Here is a 27,850-nt window from a genome sequence, read left to right as displayed (position 1 = left end):
GCCGCCTACCTTGGGGGAGCCAGGTTTGGATTCACTGTCCCCTCGGGTCCGGTCCTGGTCAAGAGGCCAGCCGAGGCGCGGGGAGAGGGAGTCGTCCCCGTTCTCGTGGAGGGGGCTGACCGCCTGGTCCAGGGATGCACCCCGAGTCTCCACCACCAGCTTCTGCTCCACAGCGGGGTAGTAGGCGCGCGGCTTCTGGTAGCAGTGCTCGCTGGTGATGTAGGACTCCTCCACGGAGCGCGGCAGGGCCAGGCCCAGGGGCTTCTCCGCCAGCCCTCCGTTCAAAGTCCGATAGCTCGGCACCTCCTCCGGGCACTTGGCTTCCAGGCCGTGGAGGTGCTTGGCATGAGAGCACACCTCCCCTGAGTTCTGTTTCCAAGGCTGGCACCAGAGCTGCAGATCGGGATGTTCTCTGCTCCTGTTGGGAAGGCAACAGGAAGAGGCTTTGGAACACGGGGACCACTGCGGGGACTTCGCAGCCCCCACTGCCCCCAACACACACACTTCTGTTCTTTTTCTTTTTGGGTCCACACCTGGTGATGACTGGAAAGGCTTCTAGCATTTCTAAACACCTCAGTGAACCAATATGCCTAGCAGCTGTCTTTGAATTTGTTTCCAGAAAGCCTTGGAGGGCACTGCCTGCCCAGCTCTGAGCTTAGGTCACTGATGCCCACTGTTTCCATCCTCTCTCCCTAACTCCCTCCCTTCCTGCCCTGTCTCCTTCCCTCATTCCCTCCCTCTCTTATCTTGGGGCCACACCCAGCAGTACTCATGGTACACTCAGGGATCACTGCAGGTGGGCTCGGGGAACTATGTGTGATGCCAGGGATCGAACCTGGCCAGCCACATGCAAGGCAGGCACCCTCCCCGCTGTACTATGACTCCAGCCCACTCTCCCCTTTCGTTTCAGGAGCAAAGGTTATAACACAAGTTACGGATGGTGAGGAGAGAGAGTTGACAGGTGAACTTCATCTAAAGTAGTGACTTGTAAATATATATATTTCATTCACAGTAAGAAATATACTTTATATCACTCCCATTTATGAAACTAAAACTAACTTCACAGACAGCTACTCTTAGAGTGGAGCTCTGATAGTTTCTATCCTGTGTTTCCTGTTTTTTGTTGTTTGTTCTTTTTCTTTGGGGATCCACACCTGGAGATGCTGAGGGTACTCTCCGCTCACTGCTCTGGAGTTGTTTCCGGTGGTGCTTGGGGGACCCCGTGCTGGGGACTGAACCTGACCTTTCACATGTAAAGCCAGTGCATCAACCCTCTGAGCTATCTCCCAGGCCTTCTGTGTCTTTTTTCTATAATTAATTGCAATAAAGGTTATCTAATGTGATATGTTCACTAGGGAGAATGACTCCAGTCTGGGCATCTGGCTTCAAACTGTTTGCCAAGCAAGAGGCCACAGAAATGGGCATCTGCATGGACACAGACAGGCAGGACTGCGGGGACCTTCACCCAGCGGCTGCCCCGAGCCGGGCGCGAGTCACTCAGCCATCCCTACCCCTGTGCTCCCCTGAGAAACTGCCCCTTGAGTACAGCTGGGAGGAGCCTTCCACTTTGCTGAGCACTGTCTGGGAGCATCCACCCCCTTCCCCTAAGGATCATAATATGGATCTTTGCGTGAAAAATTATAAAAATATTCACTTTTCTCTCTTACAGTTTTCTTTGTTTTGTTCTGGGGCCATATTTGGTGGTACTCAAGGGCTTAATCCTGGTTCTGTGCTCAGGGATCACTCCTGGTGTGCTTAGCTGCTGGGAACTGAAGTTGGGTCAGCCACATGCAAGGCAAAGCTGCAGATCGGGATGTTTTCTGCTCCTGTCAGGAAGGCAAGTACCCTGCCTGTTTTACTATCATTCTGGCTCTACTCCCTCTTACTATTTTCATCCTGCAGTTAAGATCTAAAGTGCCTGCTAGTCCAACACACAATGATGACACTGGCCCTTTCCTTATGAGCACTGTCATCCAGGAGGAGCTAAGTCACACCATGCAGGTACTTTGTTTTTGCCCATGAGAGCAGGTGCTCTAAAACTACTCCAAGGTTTATTGCTGCTTCTGAAGATGAACTTGTCACATCACTTAGGAACAGCATTTCTCAGCATGCAGACCCAGAGCCAGGGACCCAAAGCCTACCCACATATATCAGACACTTCCCCATGACTGTTTCCTTAAATAAGAACTCATCAGCTCTCCATATAACCTCCCCTGAGTTCTCAGAAGTCAGATTTAATTCCAGTATAAAATCATCGCTATAAAGATGAAAGATGTAGGAGCAAGAGAGATGCTTCTCCTGTGGGAGCCCAGGCTCAATTCCCAGCACTGCATTGTCCCATGAACACCACTGGGAGCAACACTCAAGCACGGAGCCCAGAGTAATCACTAAGTGCACATGTGTGCGCGCACACACACACACCCCAAAATTTAAAAGGTGAAAGATCAAAAGAAACACAACACCACCTAATTGAACCCACAAAAGAGAAATGTAGCCAACTTTACCAGAAAAAAGAACCCACTGAAGTTTTTCTCAGATGACCCCCACAAGGACCACTTCCTTCCCACTTCGCTTTCTGACATTTTATTAAAGAGATTAATCTGGACTATATTGGATTGTTTTCCAATTTTATAAAAACTCTGAGGAACAGTCTCAGACACCCTTCTGATCCATGGCTGACACGTGATTTGGTTCACCTCAGCAGGTAAACGAATGAGAGCTGATCTGGGGCTGGAGCAGGCAGAGGTGAGGTTGTACCGATAGCATAGGTGCCTGCTCTGCACATAGCTGACCTGAGTTTGAATCCCATGAAAGCATATACAGTCTCATGAACTCCCAAGGAGTGATTCCTGGGCACAGAGACAGGTCTAAGTCCTGAGAACTGCCAGCTGTGGCGCCAAAACAAAACCAACCAACCAATGATAGCTCAACCTCCCCCTTCTCCCCGCTGCCCCAAACCCTGCACGAGCAGCCCACCTCCGCCCCCCCGACTGAGTGTGAGTGGGGCACAGAGCCCCGGCTTCTCTTCCTCTGCCCCAGACTGTGCAGGAGTCAGGCCTGCTCCAGAGCTGCAGGGGCCACACTTACTGCAAGATGCTCATCTTGAGCTGCAGGCCATGCAGGACCTCGATCACTCTCTGTACATCGCCGAGAAGCTGGTGGGTGGCTACGATCTTCTTGGCATTCTGGTGGGAGTAGTTCTCTTCTAAAAATGCCAGGCCGTGCATATGGCCCCTGCTCAACCACTCCTTGTCATACCAGTACTTGAAGCCGGGTCTCTGACCTAAGGCAGAGACAGGAGGGGGCTGAGACTACATGGTCTGAAGGGAAAGGACAGTTTCACCGCTACACAATAATCCCTCATATGCCTAAACAGATGGAATGTGTTTATTTGTCCAATTGCTGTTGACTCTGCACTCACAATTGGCTGGTTTCTCTACTTAGTGTTTGGGATGCAGAAGGGATGTAGGATGGGGAAAGTCCCTCATCTCCTACGTGGAGTAGGAATCTGAGTATCTTTAAATTCAAGTAACATCCTTCTGTCTCCTACTAAATGACTTTGGAGAAAGAAAACTTGAAGTTCTTGGACCTATTCTGGCAACTTTTCTGGCTCTAGCCCCATTAAAAGTCACAAAGAGAAGGAGTCCATTTGTTGAGGGTTGATGATCACTGCCTAGTAAAAAGAGTTTGGAGATGGGTTTCCTTTATTTTGTTGAGGCATCAGGGATTGAACCCAGGACCTGTCATGTGCATGGCAACTGTTTTACCCCTAAGCCACATTGCCAGTCCTTGAGAGCCTGAGAAGATTTATCAAAAGGGGGGATACAATCACAAGTCACCCTCCAACTACCATCGGCCCCCAACTATACAGATGAACTGATCCCTTCCCTTCTCTGGCTCTGTTACAATGATGGATGAGTGAAAGACTTCAGAGGCCTCGATCATTACAAGAATCTGTGGGGAGGACGGGAACACACAAGCACGAGACTCGCCTGGGTTTTCTGCTCTCCATGACAGTGAACAGCTTTCTCTGCTGTATTGCTCCAGGCATCTCTTTTTTAAAACCCTAACACAACCCAAGGAATCCCTAATCAGACTGTTGTGTCCTTCTGGCTTTACAAAAACACATATGGGGATAAGTCTTGATTTTGTTAGACACCCTGAGGGGGAAGGGGCGGAACTGCTAGTGGTGGCAGGATTGGTGTCAGAACATTATAAGCCTGGAACTTGACTATAAGTAACTTTGTAAATCATGGTATTTTAATAAGAAGTAATTTTGGGCAGGGGGAGGGGGCAGAGAGATAGTACAGCAGGTAAGGCACACGCTTGCAAGATACCAATAAGGATTCCATCCCAGAATCCCAAATGGTCCCTAAGGAAGCCAGGAATGATCCCCGTGACCCCAAAACAAATTTGAAAAAAAAGAAAAGAACTACCTTAAAGTCACCTTTATTATGTTGTTGCTTGTTTTGGGGCCACACTTGGCTGTGCTTAGGACTCACTCCTGGCTCGACACTCAGAGATCACTCTTGGCCTCCTGGCAGGACTTAAGCAATGATAACAGGTGCTGGGAAGGGGACCAAAGTTGGCTGTGTGTAAGGCATGTGCTCTAGCATGCTAGTATCAGTCTGGCCCCTAAAAGTAACACATCTGTTAGGTTAACCCTTTTTTTTTTGCTTTTGGGGTCACACCTGGCATTGCACAGGGGTTAATCCTGGCTCGTGCACTCAGGAATTACTCCTGGCAGCGCTCAGGGGACCATATGGGATGCTAGGGATTGAACCCAGGTCGGCTGTGTGCAAGACAAACACCCTACCTGCTGTGTTATCACTCTAGCCCCTAGGCTAAACTTTTGGGCCAAGATACTGCAGAGTCAAACACAGCCTCAAAAAGTGATTGATAATGAGTACTTAATTTAAGGAGAAAGCTATTCAATGTTGGAAATTGGTTATAAATGTTCAGGAAGTGCATAGGAATTGGTGAGGAAGGTTTGCATGATTTCTAAGAAGGGAGAACTAGAGGGAACAGGCCTGAGGAGCCAGCGCCCAGAGGAGCCCTGGGGATCACACACAGGATCTCTGGCAGGTGCTGGCAGGAGGGACCTGGAAGGGGCATCAGGATCCAGAGTGCCACTCGTTTTACAAAACAAAGGCCAGAGAGGGGACCCTGAGTGATGGTGTTTGCCTTGAATGCAGCCGACCGGGTTCAATCCCTGGCATCCCACATGGTCCTCCAAGCACCACCAGGAATAATTCCTGAGTACAGAGCCAGGAGTAACACCTGAGCATTGCCAGGTGTGGCCCCAAAACAAAACAGAACAAGTCAGAAACACTGATTCTTGACACTACCTGGCAGACATCTGAGAACACTGCACCTGTATCTGTCAAATGTTGGGGCTGTGCTAACTGGTCTTTGAGATGCTGCCACTCCAGACTATTCTATGACTCATGGACTAATTTTCTGACGTTCTTTCCTTATGACAATTAGATTCCTCTCTACCTATGGACTCATCTAGCACAAGTGACATGCATTACAACAGAGGTTCCAGGCTACATGGGGGACCTACTTATTGGAAATAGATTGTGGGGGCCAGTTCTTTCCTAACTGCCATCAAAAGACTTGACTCCATAAGTGAGTTCTAGTTCCAATTTGCTTTCTGAGAGTTAGAGAGATGGCAGAGTGACACATGTGCTTGCAAGCAACTGACCTGGGCTCAATCCCTGAGCACAAAGCCAGGGGTGAGCACAAAGCAATGTTGGGTGTGGCGCAAAAAAGAAAAGAAAAGGAAAAGAAAAGAAAAGCTATACAATTTGCAATTTGCATTATGAGGTTAGAAAAGCCACTGATATGCTCTGGGCATCAATTTCTTTCTCAAGAAAAAAAAGGGGGGGGGTGCCCCATTCCTACCAGGCTCACCTCACAGGAATAAAAGGTAATAAAAGCGAGGCTCTAATGGAATACCTAGCACTAAGGGGTGAACAGTGCTGAAACCCAAGAGAAATCCACAGGCGTGAAGGAAGATGTGGATACCCCACTGATAGCAAGAACAAACAGAATTCATGTGAGATTTCTGGAAAGGGGCACTCAAGAGTAAGGGGCTACCCTGCAATGTGACAACGAACCCCCCCCCAACTAACTGATCCCACTAAGGTACCGGTTAACTGTTCTGTGGGGCAGACAGGACCCACACAACCAGACCTTTTCCTTTCTCTCCCCACAGGCAATGGAGGAGAGATGCCACTAGGGGGAGAAGGCAGTTTTCAAATCCTAAAACAGTTCTGGAAAGTCAGGGCTGCCCATCAGGAATTATTATTTCATATATATATATATGTATATATATATATATATACACACACATATATGTGCGTGTGTGTACACATACACATCTATATATGTATGTATCTGTGTCAGGTCATCCTGGCTCTGCACTCAGAAATTACTCCTGGCAGTGCTCAGGGGACCATATGGGATGCTGGGGACTAAATCTGGGCCAGCGTGTGATAGGCAATGCCCTACACATTGTACTATTACTCAGAAACTCTTTAGGAAAAAGAAAACAGTTTCTAAAACAGGACCTAAGATTATTAGCAAGGTCTCTATACAGCCTGACACCCAAATCTGCAAGACATTCTATAGTTTCTATAGAATCTGTCATGCAATATGACAACATTTAGAGATCTGTGGTATGTAGGATACTGTGCTGTACTGTATAGTTAAAAATGTAAGAAGGTAGATTTCCTATTATCTGATTTTCAGCACCAACAAAGGGAAATTTCCAGTAGGCCAGTGGGTTTCAACTGTCAGCCCACAGGCCCGAGGCAATGTGCAGGTAGGCAAAGGCTGAGAATCACGCAGCAAGTGAAGGTCCTCACACAGCAGAGGAGAGAGGGAGGGAGCAGGAGTCGGCTGGTGCTAGGAAGGGCGTCTCACACGGCGCAGGCTTCTGTTGCGCCTGGACAGCTGTCTAAGGAAAGGTTACACACTGTGCATATCACTGAAATCTCTACCTGGAGGGTCTTGGCAAATATAGCAGGTGTATTTCTCAGGCACATTTTCTTCCAGTAATCCCATGCAGACCCCATGCTGCCAGCACTGGCACTCTTCACACTGTGAGAATAAAAGCAGCAAGAAAATTAAACTCAGAAGTTACCCAGAATCCAAATCTAAAACCCTTGTGTGCAGGGGAACAGATCACAGGAGGGAGGGAGGGAGGGAGAAAGGGAGGGAGGGAGGGAGGGAGGGAGGGAGGAAAGAGGGAAGGAGGGAAGGAAAGAGCCCATTTCTGTGGGATCTGAGAGGATACTCTCAGAATACCTGCACTACCCAATATTCCAGCAATGGGTCTTCCCTATGTTTATTTTTACTTTTTGCTTTTTGGGTCACACCGGCGATGCACAGGGATTACTCCTGGCTCTGCACTCAGGAATTACTCCTGGTGGTGCTCAGGGGACCATATGAGATGCTGGGAATCGAACCTGGGTCGGCCGCAAGCAAGGCAAGCACCCTACCCGCTGTGCTATCACTCCAGCGCAAGATCTCCCCTATGTTTAACCTACAAATTAAAGCTCAGTTCCTACCCAGGGGCTAACAAGATGATTCAATGGGCTGAGCATGTGTTTTCTACATAGAAAGCTCGGGTTTGACACTCAGCACTGTGAAGTTCCTCAAGCACAGAGGTCGGAGTGGCCCTGAACACCATCAAGTGTGGCCCCAAACCAAACAAACAATAAAATTAAATTTTAAAATGAGGGCTGGGGTAGCTGAATGAGCTGTGCACATGCTTTGTTTTCCAACACTGCATGATTCCCCCAGAACCAAACAAGGAATAGTCCCTGAGGGTGACCCTAAAACAACAACACACAAAAAAGTGGTCCCACTAACCACAGGTTAAGTGCTTTTAATGAGGCCAGTGGCCACTGGACTGGAAAGCCCAGATAAAGAACACTTTGCTAAATTAACACTGCATTTTGGGGAAGTGGAGTGATTGTACAGTGGAAAGGGCACTTGCCCTGCACATGGCAGACCTGGGTTTGATCCCTGGCACCCACGTGGTCTCCCAAGCTTGCCAGGTGTGATTCCTGAGCACGGCTGGGTGCAGCTCCCAAACCAAAAAACACAAAACTAGTACTTCCCCATCTGCCTTAGGGAAAAGAAGCCCACTTTCACTCCCATTTCTAGAGGCTTTCATCTTCCTGATCAGATTTTAAGTAGAAAGACATGCCCAACTCCTCAGGGCCAAGCTAGCTGGCCTGTCACACACCTACGTCCAGGTCCTGGCTTAAGCCTCTTCAGTTGTAAGACTTGCACAGGCCACTTCTCCCTGGACCTGTTTCCCCATCTGCAAAATGGAATACTTTTCCGATCTGCCTTGTGGGGGCTGTTTGGGGCAAACAATGGGTCATGTACCAAAAGCCCCAAGCCAGGGCCCAAGGCAAAGCTTTCTGTGTTAATAGCTTTTTATAACTGGGAGTGGTCAAGCGAGTCACTTCACTTCAGCGCCTCCTGGAGCGGCTGTGTGTGTGGCAGGTCGCATCAGCACTTCCCAGCCTTTCTGAATGGTGGCCCCTTCCAACCTGACTTCCTTCCTTAACCTCCTAGTTTTATGCCATGGTGCTTCATTTATGCCATTCTCCCTTGAGGTCTCTGTGGACTCCTCCACGGGCACTGGCTGAGAAATGATGCTCTAAACCTTACCAGAGCCCACACAGCTGAAGACAGACAAAGCTGGGGTCAGAAGCCAAGAACCCAAGTTTGGCTGATGGCTGGTGGCAAACCAAACTGTGTGTAACATGTGGCGATGCCAGGGATCAAAACAAGGTTTTGTGGGGTGCAAGACAAGCACCTGACTCCTGTGCTATCTCTCAAAAAATCCAGTTCTTAAAGCTTCTAGTTTCCACAAGTTGAAGAGAGAAGGGGAAGAGAGGCGGGGAAGGAAGGAACAGACAATTAAGGGAGCTCTAGGGGCTGTGTAAGGGCCTCAGGAGAGTGAGCCAAAGGGCCAAGACAGCTGCAGAGGATACGGAGAGGAAAAGGAGATGCCCAAACTGAGATACAGGCATCCCAGGAGTTCCCAACCATGGCCCTGAACTAGCTGAGCAGATGGATGGCTCTGGACTGTGGACAGTGAGCTCAGACGAGGTGTGCAGAGGAGTAACTAATTCAGGAACAAGGGTAGCAGGCCCAGACCTCAGGCAGTCCTCAGTCTCTTGGGGCCAGAGAGTACCCATCACCAACAGGACACCGAGGGCACAAATATAGCCAAAGGAAGCTCATCACGATCAAGATCTCCAAGGGCACACAAAGTGGACAGGAGACTTCAGTTAAGATTGAATCTCGAACCTGCACTTCAAAGATGAAGAAACTCGGGCCAAGAGTGGAGGAGGTAGAGGGTACGGAGCAACAAGGACGGTTAGCAGCAGCCAAGAGACTAATAATGGAAGGACTTAACTGAGAGAAACAGGACCACAGCGACTCCATTTTGGAAAGCCAGACTCCACTTTGTGTCTTAGGATCATGAGTTTACAATCTAGTAAGAAAACATACCAGACCCTAAGGGCCTGGACATAAACGCCAGAAATCTGACAACTGATAACAAGGATGATTCAAGAGGCTAACAATAGGGGCTGGAGCGATAGCACAGCGGGTAGGGCGTTTGCCTTGCACGCGGCTGACCCGGGTTCGATTCTCAGTATCCCATATGGTCCCCTGAGCACTGCCAGGGATAATTCCTGAGTGCAGAGCCAGGAGTAACCCCTGTGCAGAGCCAGGTTTGGCCCAAAAAGAAAAGAAAAAAAAAAAAAAGAGAGAGAGAGAGAGAGAGTAACAATATGTGTTAACCGCGCTGTTTCGCATCTGTGCCCTCCACTTGCTGGCACAAGGCTGTGAGAATGCACCTGGCAGGGGACACCCAGACACGCAGGCATGGACCCCCAGGCACGTAGCAGGAGGGCATAGGGCTTAAAAGCCTCTCGTGGCGGACCCTCTGCGCCTAAAGACTTTGATTCCAGAGACCTAACACATTTGGGCATCCAGCGTAGCTTCTTACAGCAATACACTGGGACTGTGAGATGGGCTATGCAATTTCTGGCAGAATTTTCCCTGGACTTTATACAGAAATCCAAAACCACTCAGACACTGCCGCATCCACTCAACTTAACATCTCTTAATTGTCAACAATGTGAAACGGTTCCTTTTTAGCAGGTCTGACTGGGGGGGGGGGGGGGGGAAGACTCCAAATAATAACAGTGAGTTTTTTGTTGAAATATTGAAGGTAATCAAAGCAACAGCCATTTCTCTGGACTGTGAACTAAGCAACAGCCCCACGCCGGCTGAGAAGAGGAAATATTCCTTTCCCGGTTGTTTCCCATTTTCGGGGAGAAACGTGACGTGACGTCCACCATACTATGAGGAGCGGGAAGGGGGATGAGGGAAAAAAAAAAAAGGAAAAGGAAAAAGGGAAAAAAATGTTATGTACTTGGAGCAGTGGGGCTACATATCTCTTCATTCTCAGCAATGTAAAACTAATTATCAAATGCTTCCTTGGTAGTAGGGCTGTCTTTCTTGGGGGGAAAATCCAACAATAATAGTGAGTTTTGTGTTGAAATATGGAATGTAATCAAGGTAAAGAGAAAATGAACTGAAATTCATCAGTTATGCAGTTGGGGGTGGGGGGGCGGGGGCAGGAGATATACTGGGGTTTTTGGTGGTGGAATATGGGCACTGGGGAAGGGATGGGTGTTTGAATATTGTATAACTGAGACATAAGCCTGAGAACTTTGTAACTTTCCACATGGTGATTCAATTAAAAAAAAAAAAGCCTCTCATGGAGGGCAACTGGGGTTCCAAGTCTCTTAGGCTTTCGAACTCTCAGCGCCAAATCCCTTCTATGAGAGCCCTCAGCGCTGGGTCCTTTGTATGAGTGTGTTTTGGTGTAAGAATAAAACCTTGGATAGAACAGAGAAGAAGCCGGGCATACCGGTAAGCCACGCGGCCGGAGAATGCTCCGGACCCCAGACTGGGCCAGCAACACCGGGGAGCCAGATGGAGGAGGTATGACCGGTACACCTTCTCCAGATGGAGCCCCGGCGACACTGAGCAGCAACTAACACGGCTCCGGTATGCGCGACAGATCCGAACCGCGCTGCGGCCACGTGAACTTTTCTGAAAAATGAAACATACAATCTTTTGATGCCATCTAACATGTCTGCCTGTTGGAGGAAAACCTCCAAATAATGATAGTGAGATCCCTGTTGAAAACTGAATGTAATCAAAGTAAGGAAAGAGTAAAGTGAAAAATGTCTGTCACACAGGCAGAGGGGGAGTGGGAGGGGGGTATGCAGGGGTTTGGTGGTGGATCAACTATGAACACTTTGTAACTGTATCTCAGTGATTCAATAAAAAATAAAATAAAAAAAAAAAGAATAAAACCTTAAAAAATCTATCCTGTCTGTGTATCTTAGTCGGCGGCTGAGCTTGGACCCGAGGCCACTTAACAACAGTAAAGAACAAATCAGTCTCACCCATGACATTATATCTTAAGAACTAAACTAAAGAAAAATTGATTCAAATGCAACTTATTCTAAAAAAATTGTAAAAAATTGTTTTTGGTTGTAACGAAAGAGCATTATTCATATTTAAAAATTTTAATTTTAAAATAAATGAGAGAGATGAGAGTGATACTACAAGGGTTGAGGCACTTGCCTTGCATGAGGCAAATCTGGGTTCAACCTGATACCTCATATGATGCCCAGATCCACCAGGAGTGATTCTTGAGGGGCTGGAGCGATAGCACAGCGGGTAGGGCATTTGCCTTGCACATGGCCGACCTGGATTGATTCCCAACATCCCATATGGTCCCCCGAGCACCGCCAGGAGTAATTTCTGAGTGCATCAGCCAGGAGTAACCCCAGTGCATCGCCAGTGTGAACCACACAGTTAAAAAAAAAAAAAAAAAGAGTGATTCCTGAGATCAGAGCCAGGGGTAAGTCCTGAGCATCACAGGATGTGGCCCCAAAACAAAACCATCACTGTATCACTGTATCATTGTCATCCCGTTGCTCACTGATTTGCTCGAGCGGGCACCAGTATCGTCTCCATTGTGAGACTTGTTTTTACTGTTTTTGGCATATTGAATACGCTGCGGGTAGCTTGCCAGGCTCTGCCGTGCGGACGAGATACTCTCGGTAGCTTGCTGAGCTTTCTGAGAGGGGCAGAGAAATCGAACCTGGGTCGGCTGCATGCAAGGCAAATGCCCAACCACTGTGCTATTGCTCCAGCCCAAAACTAAACCATAAATAAATAAATAAAAATAATAATGAAAAAGACTGATGAACTCTAAAACTGTCTGTGGATAAATTAAGAATATCTAGAAATAGAACATGCAGAATCTCTGAAGAAAAACCTTTAAATGTCATTTGAAGCAGAGGGAAACTTTAATCAGTAGTAAAGGGTATCCTTTAAAAGATATAATTCTCTATTCAACAGAGAAGAATCCGGGCGTTCCGGTAAGCCACGCAGGCCGGAGAATAGTCCGGACCCCAGACTGGGCCAGCAACACCGGGGAGCCAGATGGAGGGACAACTGGTACGCCTTCTCCAGATGGAGCCCCAGCGACACTGAGCAGCAACTAACACGGCTCTGGGATGCGGGACTGGGACATCTCCAAACTGCGAGGCTGCTAACTCAGGCGCGCAACCTTTTCTGAAAAAATGAAAACATACAATCTATTGATGCCATCCAGCATGTCTGACTGTTGGAGGAAAACCTCCAAATAATAATAGTGAGATTCCTATTGAAAACTGAATGTAATCAATGTAAGGAAAGAGTAAAGTGAAAAATGTCTGCCACATAGGCAGAGAGGGAGTGGGAGGGGGGTATGCGGGGGTTTGGTGGTGGATCAAATATGAAAACGTTGTAACTGTATTTCACAGTGATTCATTAAAAAATAATTTAAAAAAATAAAAATAAAATAATAAAAAAATAAATAATAAATAATAAAAGATGTAATTCTCCTTGGATTAAAAATAAATACACTGGGATGGAGCGATAGCACAATGAATGGGCAGGGCATTTGCCTTGCATGCAGCCCGGCCTGGGTTTGATTCGTGGCACCCAATATGGTCCCCAAAGCCTGCCAGGAACAATCTGAATAGAGTCAGAAGAAAACCCTGAGCACCACTGGGTGTGACCCAGAAACAAAGAACGCACTAAGGAGCTGGGAATTACATCGTTACAGCACTTGCCTTGAATATTTGAGGTCTGGGGTTTGATCCCCAGCACTGCAAACATAGTATGCAGCACCAATAAAAGAATAGATTTATCACTAAAGATAGAAGCTAAATCTAAAATTATAAATCCCAAACTAAAATTTAAAAAATTAAAAAAATAAAACTATAACCCAAAAGTCTGTCAAAAAACTAATAAAAGGTGCCATGATGGGGCCAGAGTGATAGCACAGTGGGTAGAGCATTTGCCTTGCACGCGGCCGACCTGGGTTCAATCCTGGCATCCCATATGGTCCCCTAAGCACTACTAGGAGTAATTCCTAAGTGCAGAGCCAGGAGTAACCCCTGAGCAAGGCTGGGTGTGACCCAAAAAGCAAAAAAACAAAAAAACAAACAAAAAGGGGCCATGAAATTAGATCAAAGGAAGAGTATACACATCCTGCATAGGGAACACATGTTCAATCCGGCACCACATGGCCACACCCCTACACACTGCCAGCAGGTACCTGCCCCCAGAAAAAAGAAAAAAGAATAGAAAGACAGAGAAGTATAATAATTGGAATTATATAAGGATAAATCTATCTCTATATCTCTCTATCTATCTATATGTATATGTAGCTAGCTATGTAGCGCAGGTAGAAAAGACAGGACAGCAGGTAGGGTGCTTGCCTTGCATGCAGTTGAGCCAGGTTTAGTCCCCAGCACCAGCTATAATCCCCCAGTACCACCAGGATTGATCCCTGAGCCCAGAGCCAAGAATAAGCCCTGAGCACTACCAGGTGTGACTCCAACATAAAATAAAACAAAACACACAAAAAAGTAAATGCATGACTCAATGAAAAAGAGAATATAACAAAGAGAAGCAAATCATATCAAAATAACATATGGAAAGGTGGCATTTCCAAGGGAGTACGAGGCATGGATTAGAATAAGTTGAATAGTCTTAGCCCTCACCATAAACAAGGATAAATTCCAGGTAGATATAGCATTCACATGGTTTAAAAATATAACTGAAACTTCAAAAGTACTAGAGGCTGGAGCAATAGCACAGCGGTAGAGTGTTTGCCTTGCACACAGCCGACCTGGGTTCGATTGCCAGCATCCCATATGGTCCCCCGAACACTGCCAGGAATAATTCCTGTGTGCATGAACCAGGAGTAACCCCTATGCATAACTGGGTGTGACCCAAAGATGAAAAAAAAAAAGCATTAGAGGAAACTACCATAATACTTTTTTTTATAAATGTTTACAAACTTTCAATAAAGAGGAAATGTTACAACTTAAGTGTTTCGAGTGATTAACTTTAGATTATTTAACCTTATAAAAGCAAACCAAATAAATCTTTAATGCAAGTCAATGGACAGATAATAAAGTAGGTATAAATATTTACGATTTTTCAAATTCTCAAAGCAAATACAAAATATAAAAAGTTCACACTGGGGCCAGATTTTACTGTGGGCAAATTTTATGCCAAAATTTTTCACAACAAAATGGAATGCAATGATTATATGAACTTTTTTTGGTATTATAGAATATCAAAATAATAAATCATGCTAGTATTATGCAAAAACAAAGTGTGAGGACTATACAGTGGTGACAGTGCACAAAAGGTAGCATGTGTGTGTGTGTGTGTGAGAGAGAGAGAGAGAGAGAGAAGCAAGGTACTTTTTATTGAAACTTATTTAGAAAGAGAAAGGGTGATAGTACAGCAGGTAGAGTGTTTACCCCGCAGCAGCTGGCCAGATTTGATCTCTGATACCTCATATGGTCCCCTGAGCCGTGCCAGGAGTGAATCCTGAGCACAGAGCAAGAAGTAAGCCCTGAGGACTGCCAGGTGTGGCCCAAAACCAAAAACAAGCAGAAAAGAAACTTATTTGGAAAGATGAGAGAGAGACAGAGACAGAGACAGAGACAGAGAGACAGAGAGAGAGGGAACACATGCTCCTCCAGAGTGGATATAAGCAAGTCTCCGGCTTGTCTCTTTAAACATCGAGAGAAGCAAACAAGATACATGTTCATGGAGCCTAGTCCCAAGTCAAGGTAGCTTTTACTGAATGAAACTTACTTAGAATGATGTGAAGGGAAAGAGAGAGAGGAAGTGTGATTCAAGAGAGAATGTGGGGGGCTGGAGCAATAGCACAGCGGGTAGGGCGTTTGCCTTGCATATGGCCGACGCGGGTTCTAATCCCAGCATCCCATATGGTCCATGAGCACTGCCAGGGGTAATTCCTGAATGAAGAGCCAGGAGTAACCCCTGTGCATCGCCGGGTATGACCCAAAAACCAAAAACCAAAAAAAAAAAAAAAGAAGAGAATGTGGGCTTCCCCAGGGTGGAAAACACAGGCTGAGAGACAAAAAGAGACACGTGAGCTGTGTTCCATGGAGAACACAGTCGTGAAGAGCAAGCAGAAACAATTTCTTTAGGCTCTGAAAAAACTTCCCTCAAGATAGTTCAAGGAGCTTAGAGAATATTTTGTATGTAGGAGGCCCAAATTCAATCTCCAGCACCATATGATCCCCTGAGCAGAGCTGGGAGGAGCACCCAAGTGCCACAGAGTGGGACCTGAGAACCAGAAGAAAAGAAAAAGGAAATAGATCTCCATGAGAAGCCTTGGAGCCAGGGATTAAAGTGGCACCTGTGGCCTTGGTGTCCCTCTCCTCACTTACAACAAGGGCCCTGCCTATCGCTGGCCCCCATGCCCCAAACAGTGGGAGCCACTCACACAACCGTCCCTCAGCCCTGTCCCGTTCTGACGACGGGCTGCTCACACCAGCCTGCAATTCAGAGGCGGCAGAAGTAGAAGCAAAGCTCCATCTGCCGCTGCCAGCGGCCCCCTCTCAGGGCATCTCACAGGACTCGCTTTTCTGCTGGCCTCAAAGTGTAATCCCTAAAAAGCCCCTCCTGGGACTCCTTGGCCCTTCCCTAGCCCCGTGTCCTGGAAGCCACTCCCACCTGGATCATGAAGTCATTTTCCTCCTGGATCTCACAGATGCAGCGCACCACTTCAAAATCGTAGCGCTCGTCTGCATCCAGTTCCTCATCCGGATTGGTGGTCACATCGATGTCTGGGCCATAGTCCTCATCACTCCAGAGAAAGCTTTCAGAAGAGGACATGCTCAGATTATCCTCCTCTGAGAGGAAAAGGGGAAACAGGAGTCGCCATTAGAAATCAACATCAAAAATATCTTGTTTATTTGGGGGCCTCCCAATAGTCAGGAAGCCCAGGGCCCCCTCAGCAATTTGCAGTCACCTGAGCTGATGGTTCCATTGCAGGGGGCCCCAGAAAGTGGTGCTGCTCCGGCGCTATAGGGGCGGGAACTATCCAGACCACCAGGCCTCTGGGCCACAGCCAGCATTGCTTGGATGCCTTCACTGATGCGCCTGTCATGCCCAGGTGGTTCAGGACCGAAACCAGGCTAGGCATGCTCTCTAAGGGCTAAACTATCTTCCTGCCCCCTCAGATATGTTTGGACTCTAGATGGTGAAGAGTGGAACAGATCTCAAGGCTCCATGGTTCTGTGATCCATCACAGAGTGGGGAAATGGGGCCCATCTCCTCCTGGAGTGCCACCGAGTACCACCTGACAGAACCTGCCTGACAGTGCAGGGCCCTCTACTTCCTTACAACACAAGTGAGAAGCTCTCAGCCACACCTTGTTGTCAGAGAAGCTACAGGCCCCTCCACGAACCACACAGAGCCTCTTCCCGAATGACCCAGATGTATTTCCTGAACCTATGAGGCAATCAACTAAGCCTAAAGTCAGAGAGCCTGCAAAGGCAGTGATGGTGCAGCAAAAGGCTCTGTCTTAGGGGCTGGAGCGATAGCACAGCGGGTAGGGCGTTTGCCTTGCACGTGGCCTACCCGGGTTCGATTCCCAGCATCCCATATGGTCCCTGAGCACCGCCAGGGATAATTCCTGAGTGCAGAGCCAGGAGAAATCCCTGTGCATCACCAGGTGTGACCCAAAAAGCAAAGCAAAAAAAATGGCTCTGTTTAACTGAATGCCCCACTTAATTAAAAAAAAAAAGACTAAAATATATATATATAAAACAGGGATTGAAAAGATAATACAACGGGTGAAGCACATGGCTTACACTCCTGACACTGCCTGGCTCCTGAGCAATGCCAAGTATGGGCCTCACAGCGCCTGAGCACTGTCAGAGTGACCCTCATGGCCCCCTAATCATCACCACTGGGAGATGACTCTCATTTAAAAAAAAAAAAAGACTAATTTGACATCAGAGAGATAGTCCAGCAGGTAGGGCACTTGCCTTGCAAGGAGCCTACCTAGGTCCAATCCCCAGCACTGAATGCTGCCCTGAGTGCTGCCACAAGTGGTCCCTGAGTCACAGGAGAAAGCCCTGAGCACCTCCAGGGATGACCCCCAAAACAAACCAAAACTGGAAAATATAGCAAACTAGGTTTAAGACACAGGTCAATAGCAGAGCACATGCTTCACATATCTGAGTCCTAATCCCTAGTTTCTATCCCCAGCATACAAACACCAAAACCTGCAGCTTTGACTTGCAAAGGGCCTGGGGAGATTACAGCACCCACACCTCTGTTCTGGTTCACACAGTCTTGCTGCCCAGGGACCCAGAGAGGGGGTGTCTCCTTACCCGACACCTTCCCCTTTCCTCTGTGGTTTCCAGAGTCGGAGCCATGGAGCTGTGGGCTCATATGTGTTCCAGGCTTATGTGAGGACGCACACCTGGTGGCAGCAAAGGTCGTGGGTGGAGAAGGTTCCTGGGAGGTGTCACTGATCTCCTCACTACAGGGACAATCTGGGGCAGGAAAAAAAAAAAGAGAGAGAGATGAGGAAGATATTTGCAACCTTAGACACTGATTATCAGAGCATTCCAGAATCAATCCCATCCAGCCATGAGCGCTGCTATTCCTAAGAAGAAAAGTGTCCCCCATAGAGGGAGGCTGGGGGTAGGGGGTAGGGTGTTGGGGGATGGTGGTAGGGAAACGGGACATTGGTGGTGGGAAATGTACACTGGTGGAGGGATGGGTGCTGGATCAGTGTATGACTGAAACCCAATTATGAACAGCTTTGTAATGGTCTATCTTACTGATATTCAATTAAAAAAAATTTTTAAAGTGCTCTGTTATTCCTAAGAGCTCAAAAATCTGGGGCATTTTAACTGCAGACTGGTACGATGGATGAATTTAGGGATAAAAGTTTCCAACCTCTCCCCTAGAGCCTTAAAACCAAAAACTGCCCCTTCACAGTCACACAGAAGCGTGCTCAGAGCTGTGTGCCAACAGTCGTGCATGCGCAGAGGCCTCTGCCATACAGCTTTCCCACGCACTGGGTCCTGACAAGCTCCCAGGCAGCCAAGGTGGCAAGCTTGAGGCGAGAGGGGTGCAAACCTGCCAGTGCAGCATGAGTGAGTGGGGCCTTCCTGAAAGTGCCCACGCAGGCCCAGTGACAGAGCTGGGTTTTGAGAAAGCAGCTCCCCCACCACTACCCCAGCCCCAGGCTAAGGGAATCCAGGGGAAACTCAGAAAATTACCAGGTTTGGTTTTCTTTTTCTTTTTCTTTTTCTTCTTTGGCTTCACTCTCACAAATTCTTTGAATTTCTTCTCTTTGTTTTTTTCTTTGTCCTTTGCAGCTAGAATTAAAAACAAAGTCTTAATTATTGGCATCCTAACACTATTTTCAAAACTGGGATGTGTATTTTTTTTTAAATTTTTCTTTCTTTTCCTTTTGGGGTTTTGAGGGGGCTTTCGTTTGTTTGTTGTCTGTTTTTGTTTGGGGCCATACCCATAGGTGCTGAGGGCTTACTCCTGGTTCCTGGAGTAACCAGGAACTCCAGTAACCTGGAATAATTAGGAATCATTCTGGTGGGGCTTGCGGGTCCATATAAGGATCAAAGTGGCATCTGACACAGGCAAAACATGCATCCTAATCCCTGTACTATCTGCTTGATCCTTGTTTGGTTTTTGTTTTTAACATGCACGACAATCTGCTGCCCTCCCCAGGATGCTTGCCCTGAGGCTTATTCCCACGCCCCTGCTTTGTGGACCAACAGCCTCTGCCCACGCCCTTCGTGGCCAAATTCAAACAGCATCTTCTCCCATCATCCCTACTTCCACTCTCGAGACAAAATCTGAATCTAGTTCCCACAAGCTGACGGACGACTGAGCCCCTTCGCTCTATTTGTTTATGTGCTTTTCTCCCACAGAAAAAAGGGCCTGTTGTCTGTCAAGCCCAGTCCTACAGCAGGAAGTTCGATTTGCAGAGAGATTAGAAATCCAAGGAGTCGAGTAGATGGAGCTAAGAAGATTCACATAGATGGAGCTAGGAAGATTCGGTCTAGGGACTAGAACCACAATAGCTTCTCCTGCTAAACTAATAGCAAGGAAATTAGGGGAGCCACACCCAGCAGTGCTCAGGGCTGACTCCCGGCTCACAGGAGTCACTCTTGGTGGTGCTCAGGGGATGCCAAGGATCAAACCAGGTTGGCTATGAGCAAGACAAGCACCTGACCCACTGAACTATCTCTCTGCCTCCCCCAACACAATTTTCAAACCTCTGGAGAAGCTCTAGAAATTTCTTGGAGTAACCTGCTAGAAGTCAAGTTCCACCTGCCATAACTAGAGCACCCAGCACTAGGACAACTATTCCCAAACAGCACAAATCCGACCATAGCTTCCATTTTCCACTTAAGCCATGATGTCAAGTTCACACAGACCGCCTGGTGTCAGAGGTTTAGCTTGAAAGATCTCCCCAGCAGAGCTGAGCCCATTCCCCCTGTGAAAAGCCACCCCCAGAGATAAGGGCTTTCTTAGAGACCGGAAGTGAAAGTGAAACAGGCAGAGCTCCTCTGGAGCGAGCAGCAGTAGGTGAGCTCCTAAACAGGCTGTCTTTCAAATCTTTTATTTCAGGGGCGCTGCTCCCAGGTGCCAGGGTCTCAGGAGCCACCCCTAGATATACTTGCTTTGGGGGTATACAGATGGTGTGGGTCACAAGAGCGACACCCAGTGGTGATCTGAGGCCACAAAGGCTGTGGGGAGCCATGAGGGGCTAGGAATCAAACTTGGGGTTTGGAAGCCAGAGTGATCGTACAGCGACAGGGTGCTTCCCCTGCACATGTCTGACCCGGCTGGCCTGGGTTCTATCCCCAGCATCCCACATGGTCCCCAGAGTACTGCCAGGAGTGATTCTGAGAGCAGAGCCAGGAGTAACCCCTGAACATCACCAGGTATGCCCAACTGGAGAAAAAAATGAGGGTTTCAAGTTTATTTGGCATCTGCCCCACTCCTGGAGCTACATCTTCAGCCCTTGATCTTCCAAATCTTTGATCCAATTAGTCAAATACCCAGCAAAACCCTGAGGAAACAGGAGACTGCTGAGAGAGGTGAGGGGAGACGCCTGTGACAGGGAGGTGCCCCTGGAGAACTGTGGCTACGGAGTTTCCTGAGTACCCTGCAAGGCTGGCTCTGACTGAGAAGCAACATGGCTACTGGCCCCAGGTTAGCAGCAAAGGCAGTGCAGTGACCAGAATTTCAATTTCCCATCTGGAACACCGCAAGCTGAAAGGGGCTTTCCAGGAGTTTCGTGACTGCTGGTCGTGTCATCCAACAGGTCCTAGGAAACTGTGGAATCACCCTGGGGTCAGTGGCCACTGGATGTGAGGCCCAGCAGGGACGTGTTCCTCATGACTCGACGAACCCACTGCCCCCTGCTTTGCATGCAGCCAAGCCCAGTTCAGTCCCTGGCCCCACATACACACAGTCCCCTGAGCCTCACCAGAAATGACCCCTAAGCAGAGCCAGGAACAAGCTCTGAGCACTGCTGGGTGTGACCAAAACCAAAATAATGATAGGAACAACCTGCCTTCCACCTGAGCTCATACAGAAGCGGTTGTGGGAGACAGGGCTAAGGGGTCCATGCACCATGGTCTGACAAGTACCTCAGAATTTTTAAAAGACCATCTTGTTTCCCCTAAAGCATTCTGTAATTTTCCATGCCTGCCAGCCTGGCAAGCACACCCACAGCAGATCTTGCACATTAAAAAAAGAAAAAATGGTAGGCAGAAAAAAAAAAAAATTTAAATCCTTTAAAAAAATCTCTCTCACACCCTCCCCTTTCCTCTCCCCTCTTCCCCCCTCCTTCTACCTCTTCTTCTCCTCTCCACTCCTCTCTCTCTCCCTTCCTGCCTCCCTGTCCTCTCTCTGATTCTGTCTCTGTCTCTCTCTCTGTGTCTGTCTCTGTCTGTCTCTCTCTCTCCCACCCACACCCACACCCACACATACAGCAATACTGACAGGTTCAGGGGACCATATGAGATGTCAGGGAGCAAATCCATGTCTGCTGCATGGAACGCAAGCACCCTAACTGCTATAGTATTGCTCCTGTCCCTCATATAGGTTTCTGATTTATGCCAAAATGGCAACAATTTGTCTATTGGCTTTGCAGTTCATCCAAAGTTGGCCTAGTTTAGAGCTCATATCTCTGTCTGGAAAGATAGTACAGATATGTAGACATTTGCCTTGCACAATTTCTTGGGTTCCATTCCTGAGCACCTCTAGGAGTGATCCCTGAGCACAGAGCCAGGAAGAGCACTTCACCCTGAGTGAAGGGAGGGAAGGTGTAAAGGAAAGAGGGAGGGTGGGAGGAATAGGAGGAAGGAAGGCAGGTAGATCTGTGCCTGAGACAGATGCTAATATTTATTAAGAATTTTCGGGGCCAGGGCTAGAGCAACAGCATAGCAGGTAGGGCATTTGCCTTGCATGCGGCTGACCCGGGTTTGATTCCCAGCATCCCATATAGTCCCTCGAGCACCGCCAGGAGAAATTCCTGGGACTGGAGCGATAGCACAGTGGGTAGGGCGTTTGCCTTGCACGCGGCCGACCCGGGTTCGATTCCCAGCATCCCAATTGGTCCCCTGGGCACCTCGAGGAGTAATTCCTGAGTGCAGAGCCAGGAGTGATCCCTGTGCATCGCCAGATGTGACCCCCCCAAAAAAGGAGTAATCCCTGAGCGCAGAGCCAGGAGTAATCCAAGTGCATTGCTGGGTGTGAATTGCTGGGTGTGACCAAAAAGAAAAAAAAATTGGGGGGGGTTTAGGGTCTGAGCGATAGAACGGTGGGTAGGGCACTTGCCTTGCAAGTGGCTGAACCTGATTTGATCTCTGCCCCTCAAGCCCACCAAGAGTGATCCCTGAGCACAGAGGCAGAGGTAAGTCCTGAGCACTACCGGGTATAGCCCCAAAACCAAAAATTATATATACACTTTTCTGAGATAAAGAGATACTTCCACAGGTTCTGAGACACATTTTGCAGGTTCAATCCTCCTTGGCACCACATGATCCCCCAGCACTGTACCCCACCCCCAGCACAGAGCCCTGAAGAAAAAAAAGGGTGAGCTGCATGCAAGGCAAGCACTTTACCTGCTATACTATCTCTGTTGTCCCCCTATGCACATATATATGCACATATATATGTACACACACTATAAATATATACACACCCATACTTCTCATACATATATATGTATATACATATACTTTGTACATACATACATACACACACACACACACACACACACACTTTTTCTTTCGGAAAAAATAAGCCATGAGTTCTCTGGCTAGCTTCCAAAAGAGCTCTCTCAGCCTGACTGGGAATAATGGGGCTTTCCCAGGCTATGTGACTTTTCCACAGCAACTCGGGCCAAAGGAGGCTGGGGAAGAAGGCATTAGGCATTTCTGATTCTCCAGGAAGCCCCAGCTCCACCATGATTGTCAGTCTGTCTTACTTTCCCCCACCCTTCTGTTTGCTGGAGCTTCTGCAATGACCAGGGGTCCCATCCATCCTGCTGCTCACCAGGCCTGAGCTGCGGAGATCACACATAATCCTCTCCTGGGATAACACTTGCCGGCTATGGTACCTACCGGGGGGTAGTACCCAATAGCCACACTGGTCACATACACCTGGTCTGGCTGAAGCCAGGGACTTCAAATAGCAGTCACAACTGTGCTTGGCGGCACTGAGGTTTGACCGTGATGCTTGTGCTTGGCAAGGCTGGTACCCCATACTCCCGTATACTCCCGTAACCCACCATTAGTCATTTTCAATCATTTGGGAGTCAGCTGGACCAGATCAACCTTGTCATTTGTTTTCTGTATCATAAATGCATGCACTTCAACCTGAGGACTAAAGGTCCCCAAGACAGAGATACAAGACAGAACAAAGTGACTTACTCGGGGAACTGGCCGAGACCCGCTTCCTTGTCAGGTTCTCCTGGCTGGCCTTGTCTGAGGCTGACGATGAAGAGCCTCTGGTCTGAACATGCCTCTTTCCCGTGTTCTCCTCAGGCTCTGGTGACTTCTCCATTCCGTGGAAATATTTCATGTGATAATGCAACAGTTTGGCTTTACGGAAAAATTTTAAACAATCCACCACCTTGCACCTAAATTTGTGGTCTAGGTCGACAGTTGATGTTTTTGATGTCACAAAATCCTCTGTTTTCTTAAGAGTGTTTGTTACTGAAAAGCAAAAACAAAGATCTCCTGTGTGTATCCACGTTGTACATTACATGCATTAAAACGACACTACAGAGTGGCTTCACAGTGCCAACTCCCCCCACGCTTAACTGTTTGGAGACAATGAGTAACAGAGACTCAACTGTGATTCAGCCTTTGAAAGAAAATATCACCTTAAAAAAAAAAATAAGTGGTAACAAATTCTCAGGGTTCCAGACCTGGCAGAAGAATAAGGCAAGATCCCCAAAATATATGCCAGGACCCTAGTAATACCCTGGAACCTATACAGACTCAACATCAACTAGTATCTAGTATCAACTAGTGGGAAAAAGATGGGGATATTCCAAAGAAACTTCTCTATGAAACCTACAAGGTCTTACAACAGTTGATGCATAAGGAGAGCATAACTATTAAAAACTAAACAGTGAGGGATCTTGAAAAATTCGATGACCAAATTTAAAGGGATAAAAAATTTTGACCTAATAAATAGTCATACTTCAGGGCAGAAAGTAAAGCTCTTGTAAGGATGCAAAGTATATCAGACACTGCAGTTTCTTTTTTTCTTTTTGTGTCTCACCCAGCAATGCATAGGGGTTACTCCTGGCTCTGTACTCAGGAATTACTCCTGGCAGTGACTCAGGGGACCATATGAGATGCTGGGAATCGAACCCGGGTTGGCCAAGTGCAAGGTAAACGCCCTACCCGCTGTGCTATCTCTCCAGCCCAAGGCACTGCAGTTTCTTGACAGCCCCTTCACAAGGCCCTCCCATCAATGACGGCACCCACCTTAAACTATGTCATGACTTATTTATAGACAGCCCCCCCCCACAAGATTACCTTTTCTTGAGTGAATCAATTTTCCCCTAAATGGAGCCATATTAATTTCCATTGGGAATGAATACCATACTGAGCCTTTGGTATTTATTGAGGTTTTAAGGCCACTCCCATTGTGCTTAAGGGTTACTCTTGGCTCCATGACAGGAATCATGTGATGCTAGGGATCAACCCCATGCCTCCCACATGCAAAGCACATTCTCCAGCACTCAGCACTCTGACCTATGTCCCCAGTCCTGTCTATTTTAATTTATATGCCATGATTTACAAAGTTACTCTTAGATGAGTTTCAGATATACAATTCTCCCACTGCTATTTTATCACCAGTGTCAACTTCCCTCCACCAATGTCCCTGTTTACTCTCCTCCCCAACCCCCTGCCCCCTGCCTAAGTCTGGTTATTGTAGTTTAGATCTCATGCTTTCCATTTTGTTCATTCAGTGGTTCATTCCTGGCTCAGGTTTTAATCTTTTCGTTTGTATTTCTTTAGGGAGAGTGGGTTGGGGCCATTGCTGGCAATGCTTGGACCATATGTAGTGCCAGCGATTTGGACAAAGGTCAGTGGTATGCAAGGCAAACCACCTTAACCCCTGTATACTCTCTCCAGGATCAAGAGCTGGTTCTAATTTTAATACAAGAAAACTTTCTAATTCTTAACTATGAACTGATACTTGGATATTTATCCTCATTGTTGATAGAAAAGTCCAACAGGACCACCTTTGAAATAGTTTTCAGACTGCTGTTGCCATTTTCTCTACACTCTGGGTTGAGTTGTCCAAACCACTTCAATTTCATCTATACAGAGCACTGAACCCACTGATACCTTTTGATCCAGTGCTAAAAGAGAGAAATGCTTCCCTGCTTCCCGGCTACAACAGTCTGTCAGTAAAAAAAAATTTTTTCAAAAGAAAGAAACTAAGGTGGGGTGGGGTGAGGGCAGGGCACAAGGAGGGGGGTGCAGAACGTGACAATGCAGCAGGCAGGGCAGTTGCCTTGCAAGTAGCTGATCTGGGTTCAATCTCTGGCATCCCATATGGTCCCTCAAGCACCGCCAGGAGTAATTCTAGAGTGCAGAGTCAGGGGTAGTAATCCCTAAGCATCATGGGAAGTGGCCAAAAAAGCCAAAAACTAAAGAAAACAAAAAAAAAAAGAAACTGAGAGGGCTGGGCTGACGCTTTGGAGTAGCATGCTTTGCATGTAGGAGGCTCTGGGTTCAACCACTGGCACCCCAATCCTCCAAATAAGAGAAAGTAGTAAAGCCACCAGTCACCAAAAAGGCTGCTGTGCCACATAAAGCCCAAGTTCCACACACAGGGGTGACTGCCCAGTGGGAGGATTGTCCATTTGGAACACAGGTCAGAGATATCAATAGCTAAGTGACATCATCTACTCTTGGGATACTGTGGTCCTATCAAGATGGAAGCACTTACGGGGCTGGAGCGACAATACAGCGGGTAAGGTGCTTGCCTAGCATGCAGCCAACCTGGGTTCAATCCCTGGCATCCCATATGGTCTCTGAGCATTGCGAGGAGTAATTCCTGAGCGCAGAGCCAGGAGTAAGTCCTGAACATTGCCAATGTGTGCTCCCCGCCTTCCCCATCCGGAAAAAAAGGAGTATGGAAGCACTAGGAGAAATAGAGCAGGAAGTATGCAAATTAAATCAAATCCCATGCAAACTAAATCCTCACGGAAACCTGGTATAAATGCTCTAGTTCATCAAATTACCTTTGGGATAGAAGAAACTGCTAGAATGAATTCATTCTTATTTCAGAAAAGCAGCCTGGATATCAGTGGATATTTTCAAGTAGTTACTGCTATTATCACTGAATGCTCTATAATTTTCTTAACTCGAAGAAATTTTTGTTCTGAGGAATCAGGGCAAAGTTTAGACATCTCTTCTCCCTTAGCTTCCAGCTCAAAATTCCTGAAGTCACACTTTGCTCAAGTCTTTTTCATTTATTAGTATATATCGAAAAATAAATGGTCCAGAGAATTTGAATTTGCTGTTAGTAATGGAAACTTCTTTACTTTTCTGATGGGGCTGATGAGAATCCACAACCTCTTTTGGGAGACTAAGATGTCTCCTAAAAATTTCTGCCTTCTGATCCCCGCAGCTGTGTGTAGTAAGTTATAGTTATGTCCCCCAGAGGGTAGGCCCTGTCATAAGATAGGCCAAAGTATACAGGTGCTGGAGCAACAGCACAGCGGGTAGGGTGTTTGCCTTGCACGCGGCTGACCCGGGTTTGATTCCCAGCATCCTATATGATCCCCTGAGCACAGTCAGGGGTGATTCCTGAGTGCAGAGCCAGGAGTAACCCCTGTGCATTGCCAGGTGTGACCCAAAAATAAAAAAATAAAAATAAAAAAATAAAAATAAATTAAAAAAAGAGAGAGAGAGAGAGAATGTGAAGTCTGAGAATGTGAAGAAAGATAGGTTAAGGCGCTTGTTTTGCATGAGGAACATTGGTTTGAAATCCCAGCACCACCAAGACGGACTCCTGAGCACAGCACCAAAAACAGCCCCTCAGCAACAACTTTGGCTTTTCGTGGCTCAAAAGCCAAAAAGAATGTAAAAGCCATCCTCTGAGTGGGCACCCTCCTTGCTGGCGGGACTGAACAAGCTGCTTGCTGTGATTTACTCTGTGGAAGACAAGAAGCCCACCAACAGAAAACTGAAAGCGCCAGCAAAACTGTGCTTTCAGCTGACAGAGCGCACGGAGCTGGGAGCGGCCCACACCCATGTCAGCACAGAAGCGACACCCACCACGGCAAAGTTTTCAAGGAGAACAGAGCTCTGTCCAAACCCATGGCTGCAGCTGTGACCACAGCCCCTCACCCGTGGAAACAAACACAGCAGTGGTGCCATCAGCCGCAGCATGTGGCATCTGTGCTACACATGGGAGGGTCAGAAGCTCTCCCACTTGGCATATTCGTGGGCAAGGCTTCATGTCTTCCCTTTAATGGTAAGGACACAATCTCCTATACTTGAAAAAGTTTTACACTGTATTTCCTGAAGCTTAGCTTAGAAAGAAATATCCTGGGCTAGGAAGAATAGCTCAGAGGGCTGAGTGAATGATTTGAATGCACGAGGTCAGGGTTCCATCCCTGGCACTACCCCATGCGCCGGGCTGGGAGCAGCCCCCAGGTGCTGCCTGGTGAAGCTCAAGAATCCCACCACAGATCTGCCTTCTCCATTGTTTATGTTGTTCCATTTTACTGTATAGGCATTGTATCTTAAAGCCTCACAGATGACCTCCATGTGATATTCAGGTCAGCTGTCCAGTCCGGCATCCAAAATTA

General features: G+C 47.5%; 1 protein-coding gene across 3 annotated transcripts in view; it reads right to left on the bottom strand.

The window, feature by feature from the left end:
* PHF20 (PHD finger protein 20) overlaps positions 1-27,850 on the bottom strand; it is a 120,566-nt gene that overhangs the window by 9,795 nt on the left and 82,921 nt on the right. For all 3 annotated transcript variants that reach the window (XM_055137629.1, XM_055137630.1, XM_055137631.1), the window contains 7 exons: positions 23,436-23,720; positions 18,744-18,842; positions 17,844-18,008; positions 16,177-16,355; positions 7,008-7,107; positions 3,088-3,283; positions 10-418 (listed from right to left, as the gene is read on the bottom strand). In XM_055137629.1, coding sequence (XP_054993604.1) covers positions 10-418; positions 3,088-3,283; positions 7,008-7,107; positions 16,177-16,355; positions 17,844-18,008; positions 18,744-18,842; positions 23,436-23,720 — 1,433 coding nt within the window. The remainder of the gene's footprint in view (positions 1-9; positions 419-3,087; positions 3,284-7,007; positions 7,108-16,176; positions 16,356-17,843; positions 18,009-18,743; positions 18,843-23,435; positions 23,721-27,850) is intronic.

This window comes from Sorex araneus, chromosome 5, assembly GCF_027595985.1.
Source record: "Sorex araneus isolate mSorAra2 chromosome 5, mSorAra2.pri, whole genome shotgun sequence".
NCBI lineage: Eukaryota > Metazoa > Chordata > Mammalia > Eulipotyphla > Soricidae > Sorex > Sorex araneus.
This window is presented reverse-complemented; position numbering and strand designations above follow the sequence as displayed.